Genomic DNA, 18,703 nt, shown 5'->3' on the forward strand with positions numbered 1-18,703 from the left:
GAGGGGCGTGGCCATCTGGGGCTGCAGCTAGCGTTCCAGATTCCTGTGCGGCTCAGACAGCAGCGTCCCCGCTCATTGACGTCCCTTGTCCCGTTCCCACGCTCCGCCCCGTCCCGGCTTTTTTAGCGAATGTAGGCCGCGGGTTCAGCCGTCCTCGCTCCGCCACCGATCCAGGGAGGAGGTCTCTGTCTGAGGAGGAGGAAGACGGCCACGGCAGTGGGTGGAGCCTGGAGTTGACGCAGAGCGGACTTGGGCTGACGGAGGACAACGTCTGTTGGCTGCCGTTCATGAAGGACGAGTTGTTGGAACCCTGATGGCCGCGGTAGTTGTAGTACGCCTGCCAACCCTGACGCTTCCTCTTCCAGCGGCAGCGCAGGATTCGGATGAAGGCCTGAGGACAGGAAGCAGAGGGGAGGAGTCAGCTGGACCTGCAGGAGGACAAGGAGGCGGAGCTTAAACTGTTACCTGTTTAAACTCGCGGCTGTAGCACGGGTAGATGATCGGGTTCAAGCAGCTGTTGAAGTATCCCAACCAGAAGATGACTTTGAAGAAGGTTTCAGGAGGACGCAGGCTGCTGTTGAACGAGCCTGAGCACAAACAAACAAACAAACAAACAAACAAACACAAAGCTTCAGGTGAGACTGCTGCACTTCTGTCTTGCTTTACAGGGGACATGATGAGCCCTGCTCTCAGACACTCACACAGATGCAGGTCTGTGTGTGACGCTGGGTTTAACAAATAAATGTTTAAAGTTCAAGTTTTAAAAACATCTGTCAGTGCAAACGTGACGTCATGTGATTGGTTGGTTGTGGCTAACATTACTTCATGTTAGCTAACGACACAGAAACTAAACATCAGTGTGGGAGGATCTCTGTAGTGCTGCAGCAGTGAGTTCATGTTAAACCAGGACATACCGTCCACTCCACTGTAGCAGGACGTGGCTGTTCACTGTTTAGTTAGCTGCACTCAAACAGGAAAGTCTCACTAATCAGTCTTATTTGGTAACAAAGTCTCATTTTAAAGACTTTTTTTTGTTAGTGTGACCATTCGTACAGATGGATGCAGATATTTGTTTCCCATCCAAATTCAGTAATCGATCAGAGTCAGCTGTTCAAACGTGTTATTCCAGATTCAGGTGGACAGACAAAAATCCACTCAGGTGTTAAAAAATCAGTTCAGAGTTCAGACCCTCAGACAGACGTCAGGAGGAAGATGGACTCTGATGAAGAACCTGAAGCTGTGTGAAAGGAGGACGGACCGAAGCAGGAATTTTCTTATTTCTTAAATAAAAATTATTTTTATTTTAACTTCTGCTCGTTTTTCTTTGAAAGGACATTGACTTTTTTTCCTGGTGAACATGATGTAGAGAAACAGCTGCAGGACAGAATTATGACCAGCAGAGGGCAGCGTTCCCCACAACACAGCCCTGCAGAGCTTCATCAGAGGAGGAGGAAGGCTGAAGCTGCAGACCAATCAAAGCCCTCACAAACTAAACACTCGAGTGAAACTGGGGCTGCAAACAAACCAAAAAGTGATGAGGAGCTCTCGACCCCCACACCTCCACCTCCGTCTCCACCTGCACCTCAACAACAGGCTGAGTTCATGCTGGCGTCTCATAAAGTCAGAGAACTAAATCAGCTTCATTATAAATGATATGATCATCGGTCTGTGTGCAGAGGAGCTCCAGATGTGAGCTCCAGGTGAGAGCTCCAGGTGTGAGCTCCAGGTGTGAGCTCCAGGTGAGAGCTCCAGGTGTGAGCTCCAGGTGTGAGCTAGGAACCATTTAAAACCGACACCAGTAAAAACTTGGCGGCTGTGGATGAATCAGGTTTGAGGTTCAGTGAGAGCACAGACATCACGTCTGTTTTTATTATTTTATGATCACACATTAAAGCCTTCCTGACTCCTCCTCTCTCAGGTGGAGGTGATCTGCTGGTGTCGGAGGATTCTGGAGGATCAGATTGTTGCTGCTGAGGCGGCCTCCTGAGCAGCAGCATTATTTTGCCCTGAACATGGACTTGTAAGGCGATCCTGCAGCCGTCTGACTGAAGTTTAGAACATGTCACAGTTTCCCATGATGCACCTCTGTGCTGCAGGAAGCAAAGCTCCTGGTTTGGTGATGGTTCAAGTTTCAGACACTCTTCTTCTTTGGTTTCTGATCACTGCCCACATTAAAGCTTAGCGTCTTTTTGCTGTTTCCTGTTGCGGAGGCGAGTGCGCTGAGGAGGAACCAGAGGATCTCACGTTTCTGCTGTGTTTATAAACGTGTCTCTGTGCTCCAGCTGAAGCATCATCCTCCTGTGCTGTGAGCCTCTCTGAGCGCGCTCAGCAGCGTCTGTGAGGGGCGGGGCTGCCCCCTCTGCTGATTTAGTGCAGATGATGACTCAGCGTGGAGCTGATGCAGTGTGACGAAGGTCAGCAGCTCGGAGCGAGGGAGCGCTCGCAGCAGGCATTCAGGTTAAACATGAAGTTTCTAATAATCAGCCCACAGCTCCAAACACTCATGATGTCACACAGACATGATGTCAGACAAAGAAGGATTATTATGAGCAGAGCTCACATTCATTCACTGACTTCATCTGCAGGAGCAGCTCCCTGCTCCTCCTCAGGGGTCTGAGCTCTGAGGAGGAGCAGGAAGTTCTGCTGTGCCTCAGGTATGATGACATCACTGAGCTATATTTAACCTGACGAGGTTCAACGGATGTAGAAAAGCGCAAAGTCGTGGACGGCTCGTGTGTCTCGGGAAAACAGCGGCGGGTTAAAGTGGGCTCGTCCAATCCTGCGACTGTTTCTCTGAGACTCAGAGGATCAGAGGCTCGCGGCCCAAAGTAAGCCACCGCTGTCTGTCTCTAATGAAACCCGCGGCGGTCCAGAGGTCACCTGAAGCCAGCGGGATTGTGGGTAAGGCTCAGTGTGATCGGCGGGCTCTTTGAGATAAGTCAGTGTTATTGAGAGAGTTACAGCCGAGCTGAGGAAGATCAACGGGGATTCCTCCAGCAGCCTTTTTAGGAGGTCTGAGTCCTTCCACTCCACGGCGCTCGGAGGCCCGACGACCTCCTTATATGCACCGCCGCCGTGAACGCGTGACATCTCAGAGCTGCACTCTCAGAGAGGATGCTTCATTACTCACCTGTTTAAAGTTTGTATGATTAGGGGTGTGGCCACCTGTGACTGACAGGTGGCTGTTAGCTGTTAGCTGTCTGCTAGCTTCACCTGAGCTGGAGCTCTGGAAGTGTTTGTGCTGTTGGAGCCTTTTTAATGACATCATGTGACCAATAACATGGCTGCTGTGACGTTACTGTAGTAACAGAGCGTCTGAGGAGGCGGAGCCAGGGTTGTGGTAAAATTAGCAGGTATCTGTGTTTGTGTGTGTGTAGACCCCTGGTCTACACCCCTGAATCAAATAATTAGTTCATTCCCAGGCCTCTGGACAACTACAAGACAAGTTGTGGAGGTCATTTAGCCATTTGAATCAGCTGTGTTGGATCAAGGACACATCTAAAACCTGCAGGACACCGGCCCTCGAGGCCCGGAGTTGCCCACCCCTGCTGTAGACTGAGCTAGCTAGCATTAGCTGATAACTTCACTGTGGTCACTTCCTGAAACGAGAGCCCAACATGGAGGCTTAAAAATGTGTAAACCAGCAGGTGAGTCTGACGCAGTGTCACATGTTCTGTTTACATCACTTCCTGTTTTTAAATCTTCAGATTGATGAGTTTGAATAAGTCCACAGAGCAGACACATCTGGACTAATGTTTAGAGAGCTGCAGATGTTAAACATCATTACTCTTCCTCCTGCTCAGGTGCAGTTTTGCTCTTTCTGGATCTTTCCGGGTGTTTAACCTCCTAGGACCTGCCGTCCACATATGTGGACATCACATTTTGCGTTATTTAGACCAAAATACTCAATTTTGCTCTACATGGGCCTGAAATCCACTTACGAGGACATTATACTGCTACTGTTCTATCAAATTTTTAAATGAATATCCTCATTTGTGGCTCTCATTTTTCTTAAAAACAAAAATAAGGTAAAAAAAAAATCTGGGAATTCTTTGTTTTTACATTCATCGGGCCCCAATATGCCCAAATATCCAAGGGAAATTGAAAATGCATGTCGTGGAAGAGTTCGGGTCTTAGGAGGTTAAAGGAGCTCCGACCTCACATCAACCTCAGATCACTGCTCTCATTGGCTCAGAGCTCTTTGTTTACAAACAGCGAGCGTGTTTCACTTCCTGCGCGCTCCGTCACTGCGGATGCCCCGAGTCATTCCTGGGACCGGTCCCATTATCTCCGGCCTCCGATTGGCCGCTGAAGCAGAGCCGGAGCTTCAAATATTTAAACTATGAAGAAACCCAAAATAATCAGCCGCTGCCGCCGCGCTGCCAAAGCCAACAGAGGACCCGTTTTTCTCCTCTAATGATGTTGTTGGAGGATTTCTGCTGCGCCGTCGCAGCTCTTTACATCCTCACCGTGACCGAGTCCGATTTTCTGCTGGATTCTGCTCCTCTTCATCCTGAGCCGGCCGGAGCGCGGCTTTAAAGTTTTATCTGAAGTTTGAATCTGAGGCGTTCACACCGGATCACCTCCAGATGTGAGCTCAGCACTCGCTCCAAACTCTGATTTCTTCTTCGTGTCTCATATTTGAGTCTGAACCTTTAAGAACGATCACATGATCAGGGCGAGCTGTTCACCTGAGGTCATAAAGGTTTGACCCCTGACCCTGTTTCCAGCTAACAGCAGCACAGGAAGCAGAAGCATGAAAGAGCACTTCCTGTTCTGTGATCATGATGAAGGTGAATCAGAGCTCACCTCCTCTGGATTTCAAACAGGAAGTAATGATTTGATTGGCCAGCTCAGTTCAGTAATCTTTCCACCAATCACAAACAGACTGAAGCCTCATTGGCTGATTGTTCTAACAAACTGAAACTGTAAACAGGAAGTGTGACGGGAGGTTGAAACAGACTGGAGGTGGCGCTGTTGGAGCTGCAACCTGTCAGAGGCCGTAAACCGGGTCAAAGCCAGAAGCACAAACGCGTTTTTGTTTCTTCTTCGTTGGTTTTAACAGGGTTTGACTTCTGACCCTGAAGGTTCGAGTGTTTGAACGCTGCGTTTTGATAATGGTGCCAACGGGGTAAAAGGTCACCTGTGAGCGTGTGTTGTTGCGATGGCATGAGTGAACAGGAAGTGCAGACGTACCGATAGGCAGAGCAAGGAAGAAGGGCAGCCAGCACAGGATGAACATGCCCACCACCACACCCAGCGTCTTGGCTGCTTTCTTTTCTCGGGAGAACTTGAGCAGTTTGACGGTGAGTGAGCTGCGTCCGGTCGAGGCCCCGCCCCCGCTGGCCTTGGAGGCGGGGCACAGCTCCTGGATCTGCTGGTTCCGGCAGTGGATCCTCAGCGTGAGCTCGCTGGAGTCCTCCGCACGCTCCTTCATCATGCCGGCCTCCAGGTTCTTGGTGGTGCGCTTGGCAACGATGTAGACGCGGCAGTACATGGCGAGGATGACGGCGAGCGGGATGTAGAAGGAGCCGAGGGACGAGAAGAGGGCGTAGAACGGCTCCTCGGTGATGAGGCACACGGTGTCGTCCTGCGGGAGGAAGCACAGGTCAGACGTGTAACCGTGACATCACACCTGAACACTACACCTGCACCACGAGCTCCACCTGTGAGGCCTCTGAGACGGGCAGCAGAACGTCATCAGACACGTGTTTTTAAAAGAAATGTCAGCGAAATCATCCAGAAATCAAAGAAAAAAGTTTAAAAATATCAAATATCACAGGTTAGTCAGGGTCACGGGGGCGGAGCCTATCCCAGCTGATACAGGGCGAGATTTTTCCTGATTAATAATCCCTTCAGTCATTATGTATTCTCACTGATGGCGTTGGTTTTAAAATGAACAGGATTCCAGTAAAATGATCATTTTTCCACAAACAGAAACATTTAAACGTTTCTATGGAATAAACGCTGCGCTCTTTATGAAAACATCTGTTTACCTGTGCTCATTCAACTCTGCTAGAAAGACAAACTTCCTGTTTCTGTGAAGGAGTCCTGGACTGGTTTCACTTCCTAGATGTGTAACAGGAAACAGAGCCCAGGCTCCGCCTCCTCAGGTCTCTGGATCTGTTTTTCTTTTAAGCGCCTTGAGGCGACTTTTGTTGTGATTTGGCGCTATATAAATAAAATTGAATTGAATTGAATTTTCTAAAAGTTGCGTCTGACCGACAAAGTGAAGGACGTTTCTTTCATCTTCACAGCCTTCAGAGACTCACAGCTGATGTTAGTGTGAACTTTGAATCTTTAAATATTAAAAATGATATTTTCTGAATAATGAACAGCAATAATAAAAACCTGTTTAAACATTTAACATCCTTTTATGTTGATGTGTTTGAAACCCGGGCGCTCTGACTTTATGGGTTACTTTACCTTGTAGTGCTTCCTGTGTTCTTGTCAGCCTGATGTGTCCTGTGCTTTATTCAGGCGGAGGACTTTTACAGTCCAGTCAGTCTACGCCCCGAGCTCAGCGAGGACGATCATCTACAGCCACAAGTCGTTCTTAAACGTGGACATGGCCGCTGAGGTTAAACGGACATTTCACGTGTCCTCATGAAAGCAAACCTGCCACTGAAACAAACTGAGTAAAAATCCACCGTCTGAACAGCGACGCCACAACCCTTAAACTCACCCATCCACAGAACAGTGGCCATCATGGACACAGCCATGTTTTTCATACACAGATCTATGACGACGCCAAACACCCTCAGACTCTCTTTCTGCTGCGCTCGTGACGCTCGCAGCTGAAAATGGTTTTGAGATGAGAATAGATGATGAGCCTTGATGGCGTGTGTAGTTTGTGGGCATGTGCACAACGACCAAACACAGTTTAGCATTAGAGACAAGAAATGTGGGAAATGAGCATTACAGGGGAAGAGCTAGCTACAGCAGTCACGCTGTTAACTGCTGTTAGCTGCTGTTAGCTGCTGTTAGCTTTTGTTAGCTTCTGTTAGCTGCTGTTAGTCACACATGTTTACAGGTTATCTCGATAAATGAATCTCAGTGAAACAAAATGATTTACATTGTGAATCTGCTCCGACTCTGCGTTACTTCTTTTCTCTGAAGTATTTGATGATCCGTGAACTCAGTTTCATAACCTGGACTTTCGTCGCTGACTGAACAGAGTGAAGCTACGTTAAACATGCTTCATGCTTTTAGATGAAACATGATGAACACATTATGCTTTTGAGTGATTTTAATCAGATAAATATGAACTGGTTCTGACGGCTCCGCTGCTGCTTTGACAGAATGATGTATATTTTTATATAAATACTGAGAAAAATAAATAAATGAATACTGAGATGTGATCATGTGACCCTCGTTGTTCAGATTTGTTGTTTTTAATGTTTCTCATCAATAACACTGGCAAAATAAAAGCTGCTCATTTCCTTCTACATCAGGCGAGTCGCCCCCTGCTGGACGTGAGACAGAACACGTTTTTAAGACACGCTTTCAGTCTGTGGGTTCATGTCTGTGGTGCATGCTGGGTAATTTGAGAGAGGAAGGTGTACATACTTCTTCCGGTTGAGTGAACGCTGGCGCGACTTGCTGCCGCTGCTCACCGGTATCTTTTTATCTTTTATTTTTTATTTATATATTCTTTGATACATCTTAACAAATTTTAAACCTTGTCTCCTGCTGATACTACTGGCGATCCAGCGAAATTTCCGTACACCTGACTGTTTGGCCTACCTGACTGTGCATGATGTGGTCTGGCAGGTTCTGCGTCTTGCTCGTGTGGGTCTGGATTTTTATGTCATTGGCTTATCGACCTAGTGCTGGATTTCACCACTACTCAGCTGATGAGCTTCTCCGTCTCCGCTTTCACCTGGCTTCTCCATCGCCGGCTGCGCTTCATCTTCACACAGACATCGCCTTCCTCCCTCGTCGAAAGTACATTCACCGAGGCTCTCGTCGGAATTTTCATCAGGACGACTCTAAGCCAATACAGACCCTCTGGTCCACTTCTCGTCGTCCTCCACGGAACTCCGACAGGGCTGCTGACCACAGTGTTTTAGCCAGCCTGCCCAGGTCGGCTAACACCTCTGACCAGTCTGACAACACCGTTGTCAACTTCGGCCTCCTTAACATCCGCTCGCTTACGAGCAAGGGTCATCTAATTCGGGATCTACTCACAGATCGTAAGTTTGACTTTTTCTGTTTGACCGAGACGTGGCAACAACCCAATGACTTTTCGCCGCTCAACGACTCCACCCCCCCGGGGTTTGTTTACACCTGCCAACCTCGTAAGTCCGGCCGTGGCGGAGGTCTCGCGGTAATCTATCGCGAGAACTGGAAAGTCACGCCGTTGTCTGTACCTGTCTACAGTTCCTTTGAATCCATTGTTTGTCAACTGTCAGGACCTGTTCCAACTGTCATAACTGTTATATACCGCCCTCCAAAGTCTAATTCTGTCTTCATAAATGACTTTGTTGATCTGCTGACTCACATAGCTACTGTTTCCCTTAATATAATACTCCTGGGAGACTTTAATATTCATATGGATAACAGTGATCATCCTCTCACCAAAGACTTCTCATCCTGCCTTGATAGTTTTGGCTTTAAACAACACATAAACTTTCCTACTCATACTAAGGGCCATACTTTGGACCTAGTTTGTTGCTCTGGACTTACTCCTTCTAACTGCAAAGCTGACGAACTGCTAATTTCTGACCACTTGCTTCTGTCTTTCAATGTCAAAATGACCTTTTCTATAACCAAGAACCTTCGTACCATTTCTTTTCGGAATATTAAGAAAATCCATCCTGATACTCTTTCTTTTGCTTTCTCTAGTCATTTACATTTTCATAACCTGCTCACCCAAGAGGACTTAGTTTCCTATTATAACTCTAGTCTCAATAGTATCCTAAACTCTGTCGCCCCACTCAAAACCAAATCTGTATCATTTTCTCAGTCAGCACCCTGGTTTACAGCTGAACTCAGGCTCCTGAAAGCAAAAGGACGACGACTTGAGCGCCTTTAGAAGAAAACTGGTCTGAATATCCACAAGGAAATGTTTAATAATCATATTATGTATTATAAGGAGTGTATTTATCAAACAAAATCTGCTTACTACTCCACCATTATCTGTTCAAAAGATGACTCAACCAAGATACTGTTTTCACTGTTCAACTCTTCTTTCAGGTCACCAGATTTTTTTTACCTGCTCACCTTTACTCGTCTTCCTTCTGTGATTCTTTAATGTTATTTTTCATCAAGAAAATTCACAAAATACACCAAGACCTGGTTTCCGATGTTCGATTTAGCTCTTCCTGTGTAATTCCTCTCCCATCACACTGTTTTTCTGCTTTCCAGCTCCCCTCGGTTACTGATATTTCAGATTTCATCTGTAAGTCAAAACCTTCTACTTGTCAGCTAGACCCCATTCCTACAGTTTTGGTTAAGGCATGTCTACCTTCTTTGCTTCCCCTCATATCTGCTATCATCTGCTCTTCACTTACCACTGGAACTGTTCCTGCTTCCCTCAAAATTGCCGCCATCACCCCAATATTAAAAAAAACTGGTCTAGATCCCAATAATTTTGAGAATATTCGGCCTATTTCCAATCTGCCATTCCTTTCAAAAATTCTTGAGAAAATAGTTGCCACACAACTCCACTCACATTTAACTAATAATAATCTGTATGAACAGTTCCAGTCTGGTTTTCGCCCCTCCCATAGCACTGAAACAGCACTTATAAAAATAACCAATGATCTTATGGCAGCTGACTCCGGTTTACTTTCCATTCTTATCCTCCTCGATCTGAGCGCTGCCTTCGACACTATTTCTCACTCCATTCTTCTCAGTAGGCTAGCCTCCATCGGTCTCTCCCATACTCCACTAGCTTGGTTTAAATCATACCTGTCTGATCGCACTCAGTTCATTCAACTCAAATCCTTCACTTCTCAGCCCTTTCCTCTGACCACTGGCGTGCCCCAGGGATCTGTCCTGGGGCCCCTTCTTTTCATTATCTACCTTCTACCGCTTGGACATATTTTCCGTAAATACAATATCCATTTTCACTGTTATGCCGATGACACCCAGCTTTATCTGTCCACTAAACCCGATTCTGCTCTTCCCCCATCCTCCCTCACCCTCTGCTTAGCTGAACTAAATTCATGGTTCTCTTCTAATTTTCTTAAACTCAATAGTAATAAATCCGAGCTCCTCTTAGTAGGCACTAAATCAACATTATCCAGAACCAACAGTTTCTCTATTACTATCAATAACTCGCCGGTCTCCATTTCTTCCTCTGTGAAAAGTTTGGGTGTCATCCTTGACAGTACTCTATCTTTCAATTCACACATTAATAATATCACTCGGTCTGCATATTTTCAATTACGCAACATTAATCGTCTCCGTCCTTTTCTCACCTCACATGCCACTGCCATTCTTGTCCATAGCCTTGTTACTTCCCGGATTGATTATTGTAATTCACTTCTTTTTGGTCTTACTCAAAAATCCATCCACAAGCTTCAACGCGTCCAGAATTCTGCTGCCCGTATCATCACCAGGAACCCTTCTATCCACCACATCACTCCTGTTCTGCAGCAGCTTCACTGGCTCCCGGTCAAGTATCGTATTAATTTCAAAATACTCTTGCACGCATTTAAAGCTATTCATCATCTCTCTCCACCATATCTCTCTGATCTGGTTAACATCACCGCCCCATCTCGTTGTCTCAGGTCTTCTTCTTCCCTTTCACTCTCCGTCCCCTCCCCCCGCCTTGTCACCATGGGGAGCAGGGCTTTCAGCTGCTCTGCTCCTCGACTCTGGAATTCCCTACCTCCTGATTTAAGAAATATCTCTACCTTCTCTCTCTTTAAGTCCCAACTCAAAACCCACCTGTTCAAAATAGCTTATCCCACATAACCTCTCCATTCGGCTATTTTAAATTTGCTTATGTATTATGATTGTATAAACTCTTTGCTTTTATGTTGTTTTTTACTCTACTGTGTACAGCGACCTTGAGTGTTTTGAAAGGCGCTTTCAAATAAAATGTATTATTATTATTATTATTACCTGTGACGGCGGCTGCTTCCAGCCGAGGAGCGGGCCAATGGAGATGATGATGGCGAGGATCCAGACGCCCAGCATGGCGAGCAGCGCCCGCCGCTCTGTGACGATAGTCGGGTACTGCAGTGGGTAGCGAACGCCGATGTAGCGGTCAATGGAAATGACGCAGAGGGACATGATGGACGCCGTGCAGCACAGGACGTCCACCGCCGCCCAGATATCGCAGAAGATCCGACCAAACACCCAATAATCCAAAACCTGCAGACAGGAAGTCCAATTCAGGTCAGCGTTTAATCGATGTGATTACCTTAAAATCAGCATTTTACAGCCAAACTCAGAGGTCAGAGGTTATAGTGATAACCTGCATCTTGATTTAAATCCCTGTGTATGGTCAGCCTGTCTGGGCGCTGTCCCCGATACTTTGATAACTGCACACGCTTCGTTCTCTTCAACACAGACACTTTTACTATCATCATGCAGTGCTTGAGGCCACCTGCAGGGGGCAGCATGTGGAGGAGACCGGCTGAGCTCAGCGAGCTGTGAGAAATGGCCAGTTTAAGAAAATATGACCAGTAAACTGTTCAGTACAACAGCAAAGTTCACTGGAATAAAACTGAGACTAAAGAGGCGACGATTCAAACTCGAGCATCAGTGAGGCCTCCAGCACCGACCTGCAGACGAAGGTGTTTAGCCACAAACTTCCTAATAAATCAATGCAAATTCAATTTAACCCAATCCAGAGGTCAGAGTGTGAGGAAACCTTCAGAGGTCATCAAAGATCGGAGAAATTCAGCATCTTTAAAGCGAGTTCCCAATAAACCTGCACATTTATCTGAGCTGTTATGTTTTAATATCACCTAAAACCTGCAGTGTAAACTCTGCATGTACCGAAGTTAAATCTGACTTTAAACTAAAACCTCTGACTTTGCTCCAACATTGCTCTTTTCCCTGGGAACGTTGTTCTTCCAGTATTTCTGAATTCTCCCATAGATTAGGATCAGGACGTCTCTCTCTCTTATCGTCTCTGCCTTATGCAACGCTCTGATTGAGCCAGTTTATTTTGAGCGCGCTCACACATGTTCCACGTCCGAGCATCATCGCTCTGCTTCACCTCTGATCGTTCACAGGTCGAAGGCAGGGTTTGGATCAATACATTAATATTTGGCAGTGAAACAAATCCCAGTCCGAGTGCACGCCTGCATGTTTCATGTTTAAGTCACTCAGACAGAATCAACACATGAAATACTCAGATTACTGCAAACACGAGGAAAACTGCTCCACGCTTAGTCTTTTGTCTGGTGAGACAGCCATCCTTTCTTTACAGGCTTTTATCTATCTAATCAATACAAATATATAATATATATAAATAAATATATATTATATATCTGAGCCAACTGGACGAGGACTTTCTTCCATTTCTAGATCTGCTTCCTTCCATCCTTAAATCTTCACCTTCACTCTGTCCTTTTCTAGTTTCCTTTCCTTATTTTCACCTCAGACTCTGATTTTTATGATTTTGGTGTTTTTGGATTCTTTTTTCTGATAAATCCTCATAAATCTCTGCGCGCTTTGCAGGATCCCGGCTCCGAGCACACTCTGGGAATATTTCACGTGTTTTCCTGATAAATGCAGTGAAACAATCTCCTCGCTGCTCCTCTTCCTCGCTGTTTGAACTTCGCTGATGTGAAAACAGAAACCCGTTGATAAGTGATCGATAAGTGATTGATGAGTAATCGATAATAACCTCCAGGGTGGCGGACACAGGCAGCACGGTGGTGCCCAGCAGCAGGTCGGCGATGGCCAGGTTGATGATGAAGTAGTTGGTGGGGATCCGCAGGTGTCGGTTGCAGACCACGGACAGGATGACGAGGATGTTCCCGACGATGGCGAACATGATGAAGGATGCCAGCACCATGCCCACCGGCACAGCCCGGCTCAGGTCCAGCGGGGCGGCTCCGGGGGGCCCGACGGTGCGGTTGGAGGAGTTGGAGTCCGGCGGAGGGGTCTTTGTCCCGGGGAACAGATCCACGGAGGAGCCGTTGGTCCACAGACTCATGGCTGACCGTGGCGCAGACCCGCAGAGGATCCGAGACTTTCTCAAATCTGATTTTAAAAAGTTTCCACGTTGCTGTTGAATCCCCGCAGGTGGAGGCTCGGCTCGGCTCTCCGGGCGGTGTGACTGACTCCCGCCGGCTCGCGGAGCTCCTCCTCGGGCTGAGCTGCGGAGCGGGAGCGGCTCTGTGTCCTTTTATGGTCCAAGTGATGATGTGGGAAAGTCTGAGTGAAGGACACGCAGGACCGCATCCCACTCTCACCGGCCGAGACACACACACGCACACACACACACGCACACGCACACACACACACACACACACACACACACACACACACACACACACACTCGCTGATGCGCTTAAGACGAGATCTGAAGGAAAAATTGATAAAAAGTTAAATTCAGGGATTTTTTGATGATTCGTTCATTTTGAGTTGATGATAATTTTGTATGAAATATTTCTGCTGTAAACACAGAGACGAATGAATCACGTGTGTTTATCTCAGCGTTGCTGAGGCTCATATTCACGCGTCTGCACTGAAACACAGCCCTGCAGTGCAGCCGGTGTTGGGGAGTAACGGAGTACATGTACCGCGTTACTTAAAAATAAAATATTTAAAATATAAAAGACTGTTAAATATGTGATAATTAGAATTTTTACGTTGTTGAAATAAACGGATTACACAGCAGTATTTTCCTCTTAACTGTCCTCTTTGCTCATTTAAACACACAATAAGAGGCTCTGATGTGAGCGTCCTGTCACACAGCGGACCGGAGCCAGCACAGCAGAGGCAGCAGTGCATGGGCAGCAGTGCATGGGCAGGGATGCATTTCTGACTTGGAAACTTCAACATCACTGCACATTTACAGAAGAAAGAGATGAAATCTGACTGTGCAATACAAACTGTGTTTGCAGCAGCCGAGCTGCTCTCAGTGTCAAAGACTCCAACCGACAGAAACATCTGGAAGTTCTTTTAAAAGCTAACATTAGCCAACTGCAGCTAGCTTGTTTGAGCTGTGGTAGCTACCGGGTCATGTGACACTGCAGCGCGTGTTACTGCAGGCTGCATTACAACCTGCTCGCTGCACATAATCATGTTTGGTTCTGAAAGCAGACAGAAAGTAAACACATGACTGATACTGGAATCGTTTTCTATACGAGATCGCTGCAAAAAGTGCAGCTTTAGCTAACGTCCACCTACTGTTACTCATTTATATTCAGATTTAAACGTCTAGCTGGTTTTGGTATGGAGAGTAACCTTCAGTAATAGTAATAAATCACACAGCAATAGTACATTCATGTAGTTGTAAAATGCATGATAATATATTAAGTAATCCAAAGTATTCAGAGTACGTTACTTGAGTAACTTAATGGAATACATTACAAAATACAGATCCATTGGAGCGTCACAGGAGCCGAGCTCGTGTTTCCTCACATGAGGAATTATCATCGGAGTTTATAAACCCGCAAACGTCTTCAGAGTGAGACGATGTGGAGGATCCAGAGAGGGAACGACACGTAGAAGAAACGCTGAGAGACGTTTTATTAAGTACACTTTAATAAGTTTGTACTGAACTAAAGCTTCAAACTAAACATCTTTGTTTCACCGTGGAAACTGTTTTATATTTCCACGTGTGAGTCCGTGTGTCTGAGGCGTGAGCGGGATATGTGGACAGGGTGATCCTCCGCTCGTGAGGCCGGACTGACGATCATGAAATATTATTTCAGAGTCACTCCACGGGTGCAGGGAGTGTGGAAGCATGTGCTTCACACCTGTGTGTCGCTGAGCCTCACACAGCCGTGATGGTCACGTCTGTGCAGCACAGGTGAGACTGACATCACACCTGAGTGACATCATCCTCCTGACAGCAGCTCAGGATGATCAAAGTGATGAAACGTTCAGTGTGAACTTCGTCTTCTTCCTTCTGCAGCTCCAAACATCCACCCATGAATCGTTTTTATTTCCACCTTCATGTTCCTGACCTTTGACCCTTGGCTCTGAGGGACACGCCTCCTGTTTGATCAGCTGACGTGATCTATGACTCGTCCTCAGGTGATGAAATAACCTTTATTATTAACACTTTCCACTGAGTCGATCAGCAGGTGTGTTGTTGTGTCTGCGCTCGTCTCAGGACGCCATGAAAGCGATACGTGCGGCGAGGGGCCCACATTAAACCTCTGCCCCTCGGGAGGTTAAAGAGGCGGGGCCACTCCGTTAATCGAAACTAAATGTGGACGAGCTGGAAGAGGAGCGCAGGAATAAATGATGTCAGATGTTCCCGGAGCCTCGCTGCAGAGAGGAACGAGTGAGCTGCAGAAAATCGAAACCCCGCCTCCACAGTGACTCGCCGGAGCGCGAGGACGGTATTAAGCCATTCAAGGTCGGCCCGTTTCAGGTGGTATAAGTATCCAGCGGGGAGGCTGCCGTCTATTTTCAGGGCGGCCAGAAATGTGCACCATGCCGTTGGCAGCGCAACAACAATAACCTCCTGCAGAGGTGCTGCTGCGTGCACAGCGCAGCAGCCAATCAGAGGCCGGGGTGGGCGGGCAGCGACTCCCGGCTGACGTCTCTTTGAGTCCTCGTCTGAAATAAATCCCCCTGCAGGACGGCGTGTCCTCGGGTCGGCAGTCAGAGGGAATCACCTGCTGATCCCAGAGGTCAGAGGTCAAACTGGTTGGAGCTGATGGAGCCGACCTGTTGGGGGGCAGCGTTCCCGACGGCTCAGGAATGATTTCCTGGACTCCACCGAGCAGCTGTCACCGCACGCAGCTTTATTAATGAAGTATCCGCTCCGTGTTCTGGGGTCGACTCTGGCCCCGCCTCACAGCTCAGCCCGTGCAGGAGGACGCGGAGCAGCTCGCCGACAGGAGAAGCTTCGTGTTTTAAGCACCGCCCCCTCGCCGTCACTCACCTCAGTGTTAACACAGCAGGTTAGACTGAGTGCTGCTCCTGTCTGTGCAGCATCTCTTAGCGTTCCTAATAAAGCGTCTCCGTGTGGAGAACATAAACGTGACAGGTCAAAGTTCACGAGTGTTTTTCTAACGCGAGGCCTGATGGGAGTTATTCAAGGCCAAAGTCGGCGCTGCTGTTTGTGCTGTCGGCGTGCTCGGTGAGGCGGCGCCTGGAAACCGAGGGAGCACAGGGGCATGATGGGAAACAGATTTACAGGCCGTCCGTGCGTCACATTCAGATCGTCTTCATTTTACTTCCTGATCCATCAGACGGTTATTGATCCTCTGCTCTCGTATCTTTGATGACATCATTTGAAAGGAGGCGAGTCTGCGGCCAATCGGGGCTGATTTACAGTTCAGGAGCGTTTTTATTTATTCACAGGTCATCGATGAAGAGCGACGCAGCGAGCGCCTGCAGCTCTCTGCATACTCAGTGCACGACGCATTAAACACGCTGCAGCTGGTTGGAGCTGCTGGAGCTCATCCACCCTCCATCATCCAGGCTTTCTGAAAACATGACGGCTGTGCTGGCTGATCTCAGAGCAGTGAAACCAGAGCCAGCGGCGCCTCGCACGCTGGTGTCCCATCAGTCAGTTTTTCCACGCCCAGAGAAGGCGGCAGCTGTTCCAGCTGTTGTCAGCGCGCGGTGCGACCAATGACCACGCTCGCTCTTTAATCGCACGGTGACTCCACCTTCAGTCTGTGTGCTGCTGACGAGGGTGGAGGAGGATGTGACAGCGTGATGATGAGGGTTCAAGTCCTGTTGTGTTTGTGACATCACTGGAAACACGGCGTGGGCTGCAACTGGCTTGATGCTAGCTGTGTTAGCGGTTAGCTCTGATAAGAAGCCCATGCAGCAGAGCTAAAGATCTTCAGAGGGTCAAAGGTTAAAGATCATGCTGATACTCATGTCGGCACATTGAAGCCATAAATACTCAGAGTTTCCCTCGGAGCTCCGGGTGGAAATTTGGCTGTTTAACGATCTGTTCCAGTATTTCTGATCCCTCACAACTTCCAAAGTATCGGAGATTTCCACGTGAAGTCTTCAGGGAAGCCGACGCCATGAAGGCCAGAGCCTGTGAAGAGCAGCTAGCACCGAGTGTTCGTGGAACAGGAAGAGTTTACAGCTGAAGCTGGCGAGCGGCGGCGAGGACGTGCTGTCCCCGTCTGTGTTTACACGACACTCACAGTTTATTATATGTTTAAAGTATGTTTGTATTCTGAGCCTCAGAGAAGCTCTTAAAGTCAGAAGCAGAACAGTTTTATTGAAGTATGGAAGCCTTTTAAAAATAAAGTATAGTTTTTCAAATTAAAAGCTTTCATTTGTTGATGTCTTCTTCTGTGGTGTCTCAGTCCTGACTGGTACAGGTGTTCTCAGGTGTATGCTCCACCTGCAGCTCCACGACCTGCTCGCTCTGATGCACCATGTGACTCACTGTGTGTGTGTGTGTGTGTGTGTGTGTGTGTGTGTGTGTGTGTGTGTGTGTGTGTGTGTGTGTGTGTGTGTGCTCACTGGTAGCTGCAGGCCGCTCTGAGTGTGAGCCAGCGCTCTGTCAGCAAACACTGCATTAATAAAGGTTTGGACGCAGCTCATCTCTCAGCTGCAGGGCGACCTCACACGCACACACACACACACACACACACACACACACGCGCACACACACACACACACACACAGAGTCCACGCAGTGCGGTGGACAGCACTGCAGCAGAGGGAGGTGCGTGCTGTAACTGCAGCGATGGAAAACGAGCAGCTTCTTGGGGTCGACTCGTTCTTTCTCAAACGTCTCTCGATCCTTTAATCCGAAGCACAAATACATGCGATTATCCCAGTTTGAGGGGGACGGAGCGCCGAGCCCTTCCCATGACCCAGAGGCCTTCGTGTTTCTAAAGAATGTCACGAAACGTCTCACGCCGCCGCCGCCGCGTTCGGATACAGTCTCATAACCATCAGCGCTGACCCCCTGAGGGGCCCCGGGCACTGGTTTGTTGTTGGGCCCCCACTGACCCCATTATACATGTCAGTCTCTTTACCCAGAATCCTCTCTGCTCTCTGTAGGATTTTAACAAAGACGACACACTAACATCAGTGTCAGAGCTCGAGAAACTCTGTGTCTATTCAATGACACAGACCCCCCCCCCCCCCCCCCCCCCCCCAACCGCCGCAGCGTCCGTGAGAAACACGAGTGAGATGTCCCTTTAAATAGCTCCTAAAATGAGAAGAGGAGGCTCTGAGTGAATGAAGGTCACGTCAGATTAAAAATACCCGAAAATTTCATCAGCGCTCCAGCTCTGCTTATTTCTCTGCTACAGCAGCTTAGCATGAGTTCATGCTCAGCACTGCTGTGACTCCAGCACAGCCTCCAACCTTTAAAGTTCGAGCTGTGACTGTGAGGCGTGGGTGAAGCAGACCTGCTGTGGGTGAAGCAGACCTGCTGTGGGTGAAGCAGACCTGCTGTGGGTGAAGCAGACCTGCTGTGGTCTCCGTGAGGACTCACTGATCGTGTTGGTCTGCAGACGCTCGTATGGATCCTGCTGCTGTTGAACAGTTAGCACACACGGCTCCATCGTTCATTAAAGCAGGATTACACAATCTGATCTCCACTTGCTCCGTGCATGCACACACA

General features: G+C 47.9%; 1 protein-coding gene across 1 annotated transcript; it reads right to left on the minus strand.

The window, feature by feature from the left end:
- Positions 1-52: 52 nt before the first annotated feature.
- LOC134637426 (alpha-1A adrenergic receptor-like) lies at positions 53-13,126 on the minus strand. Its single transcript, XM_063487843.1, has 5 exons — positions 12,815-13,126; positions 11,077-11,328; positions 5,197-5,590; positions 466-587; positions 53-391 (listed from the first exon to the last, which is right to left on the minus strand). The coding sequence occupies exons 1-5, from the start codon at positions 13,124-13,126 to the stop codon at positions 53-55; spliced, it is 1,419 nt and encodes a 472-aa protein (XP_063343913.1).
- Positions 13,127-18,703: the final 5,577 nt, after the last annotated feature.

This window comes from Pelmatolapia mariae, linkage group LG10_11 (assembly GCF_036321145.2).
Source record: "Pelmatolapia mariae isolate MD_Pm_ZW linkage group LG10_11, Pm_UMD_F_2, whole genome shotgun sequence".
In the NCBI taxonomy this organism is placed as follows: Eukaryota; Metazoa; Chordata; class Actinopteri; order Cichliformes; family Cichlidae; genus Pelmatolapia; species Pelmatolapia mariae.